The sequence below is a fragment of the Lucilia sericata genome, unplaced genomic scaffold (genome assembly GCF_015586225.1).
Source record: "Lucilia sericata isolate MDLA Ls3-8-SP2 unplaced genomic scaffold, ASM1558622v1 Contig002612F_arrow, whole genome shotgun sequence".
Lineage (NCBI taxonomy): Eukaryota > Metazoa > Arthropoda > Insecta > Diptera > Calliphoridae > Lucilia > Lucilia sericata.
This window is the reverse complement of record NW_023996361.1, coordinates 668-3,306: the sequence shown is the minus strand read 5'-3', so window position 1 is coordinate 3,306 and position 2,639 is coordinate 668. Positions and strand designations below refer to the sequence as shown.

The following is a 2,639-nucleotide window of genomic DNA, read 5'->3' as shown; positions in this document are numbered from 1 at the left end:
GATTTATAGATTGCTTTTAACAGTCTAAAAAATATTTCGAATTTTCGAAATTGTAAAATATAAAAAAATTTTTCTCAAATTAAACTAAAACTATATTTTTATAAATCCTCATGATTTATAGATTGTTTTAACAGTTTAAAAAAAAAATTTCGAACATAAGTTCGAATTTTCGAAATTGGAAAATATAAAAAAATTTTTTCAAATTAAACTAAAACTATATTTTTATAAATCCCCATTATTTATAGATTGTTTTAACAGTTTAAAAAAATTTTCGTACATAAGTTCGAATTTTCGAAATTGGAAAATATAAGAAAATTTTTCTCAAACTAACTAAAACTATATTTTTAGGAATCCCCTGGATTTATAGATTTTTTTAACAGTCTAAAAAATATTTCGAACATGAGTTCGAATTTTCGAAATTGTAAAATATAAAAAAATTTTTCTCAAATTAAATTAAAACTATATTTTTATAAATCCCCATGGTTTATAGATTGTTTTAACAGTTTAAAAAATTTTTCGAACATAAGTTCGAATTTTCGAAATTGGAAAATATAAGAAAATTTTCCTCAAATTAAACTTAAAACTATATTTTTATAAATCCCCATAATTTATAGATTGTTTTAACAGTTTAAAAAATTTTTCGAACATAAGTTCGAATTTTCGAAATTGGAAAATATAATAAATTGGCCTCCATACTAATACTTTTTTTAAATCCTCATGATTTAAAGATTAACTAAAATAACTAAAACTAAAAATTGTTTGATCATGTATGTAAGTTCGAAATTTCGAAATTCCCCTCTCAAGAATACTTCTGATCAAAATTTTTAAATTCGAACTTGTTCTAAACTAAAAAAAAAAAAACAAATAAAATCTCAACTTACCCCTTGATGTTGGATGATTCATTAAAATCGACAAAGGACATTCATCATCATCTAAGATATATTCAGAGCCATCGCTATTAACCTATAAAACGAAAATAACCAAACTTTATTAATAACAATTCTTCCGATCAATAAACAATCTGTTTTACCAACCTGTACTAAACAATAATGCATTGGATCGGCTTTTTCCAAACCGTATTTCGTTAACATTTCCCTAACCACCGCCTGAGCACAATCACGTATCGACAGCAGTAACGTTTTATAAGGCACATCTTGACATAAACTTTCACCGTAAATCTTTAGTGTACCACCCGTATCGGGGTCCACCATCTCGTGAACGAAACTGTTGTAATTTCTTTTCCAACTTCTGTTGACGGCGGCGTCTCATTACTGCCTCCGGGTTGGAAATGGAACGTGTAAAGGAGGTCTCTGGTAGTTCGGTATATAATTTACCCGCTACTTGGGTTTCTGACTCGGTGCCATTCGAACCATTGAGACCGTTGGTATGACTGTTAATGGTGGTATTGGTGCCATCTGTATTTAGCTTGGCCAGTTTGTCCTTCTTTTTCTGTTCTTTTTTCTCACGTTTGGAGAGTTTTCTTTTGAAATTAATGTCGGTCTGTTCGATGGCTAAAATGGAAAATTATGGATTTTTAATCGGAATGGGAAACTAAATGTCAAAATTGTACTTACGGTAGTTTTTTGATCAATATTTTTTAATAGAAATCTGCCTTCCTCTGTCATCTATGTGCCAATTTAATTGTACCAGTAGAGGTTTTTCATCTGGATTTAAGCGTCCTTTCTTCGCCATTAGCATGAACTTCATAGAGGGCATAATTGGGTACGGACAACATACGCATGTCGGGACGGAATTTTTCAATAAGAGTTTCTGTAAAAAGTTTAGATGGAAAAAGTAAGTAAGTAAGTAAGTAAGTAAGTAAGTAAGTAAGTAAGTAAGTAAGTAAGTAAGTAAGTAAGTAAGTAAGTAAGTAAGTAAGTAAGTAAGTAGTAAGTAAGTAAGTAAGTAAGTAAGTAAGTAAGTAAGTAAGTAAGTAAGTAAGTAAGTAAGTAAGTAAGTAAGTAAGTAAGTAAGTAAGTAAGTAAGTAAGTAAGTAAGTAAGTAAGAAGTAAGTAAGTAAGTAAGTAAGTAAGTAAGTAAGTAAGTATAAGTAAGTAAGTAGTAAGTAAAGTAAGTAAAGTAAGTAAGTAAGTAAGTAAGTAAGTAAGTAAGTAAGTAAGTAAGTAAGTAAGTAAGTAAGTAAGTAAGTAAGTAAGTAAGTAAGTAAGTAAGTAAGTAAAGTAAGTAAGTAAGTAAGTAAGTAAGTAAGTAAGTAAGTAAGTAAGTAAGTAAGTAAGTAAGTAAGTAAGTAAGTAAGTAAGTAAGTAAGTAAGTAAGTAAGTAGTAAGTAAGTAAGTAAGTAAGTAAGTAAGTAAGTAAGTAAGTAAGTAAGTAAGTAAGTAAGTAAGTAAGTAAGTAAGTAAGTAAGTAAGTAAGTAAGTAAGAGTAAGTAAGTAAGTAAGTAAGTAAGTAAGTAAGTAAGTAAGTAAGTAAGTAAGTAAGTAAGTAAGTAAGTAAGTAAGTAAGTAAGTAAGTAAGTAAGTAAGTAAGTAAGTAAGTAAGTAAGTAAGTAAGTAAGTAAGTAAGTAAAAGTAAGTAAGTAAGTAAGTAAGTAAGTAAGTAAGTAAGTAAGAAGTAAGTAAGTAAGTAAGTAAGTAAGTAAGTAAGTAAAGTAAGTAAGTAAGTAAGTAAGTAAGTAA

The 2,639-nt window shown here is 28.0% G+C and overlaps 1 protein-coding gene across 1 annotated transcript; it reads right to left on the bottom strand.

Annotated features, from left to right (window-relative positions):
* Positions 1-752: 752 nt before the first annotated feature.
* LOC119614130 (afadin-like) lies at positions 753-1,505 on the bottom strand. The gene is made up of 2 exons (XM_037970233.1): positions 1,035-1,505; positions 753-963 (listed from the first exon to the last, which is right to left on the bottom strand). The coding sequence occupies exons 1-2, from the start codon at positions 1,209-1,211 to the stop codon at positions 847-849; spliced, it is 294 nt and encodes a 97-aa protein (XP_037826161.1). The 5' UTR covers positions 1,212-1,505; the 3' UTR covers positions 753-846.
* Positions 1,506-2,639: the final 1,134 nt, after the last annotated feature.

What these genes read in the sequence shown, in the direction of transcription:
- LOC119614130 (XM_037970233.1), bottom strand. Translation starts at nt 1,211, where the DNA reads ATGGTGGACCCCGATACGGGTGGTACACTAAAGATTTACGGTGAAAGT. An exon ending in TGCATTATTGTTTAGTACAG is followed by an intron (nt 964 to 1,034) that starts GTTGGTAAAACA and finishes TTCGTTTTATAG; the next exon opens with GTTAATAGCGATGGCTCTGA.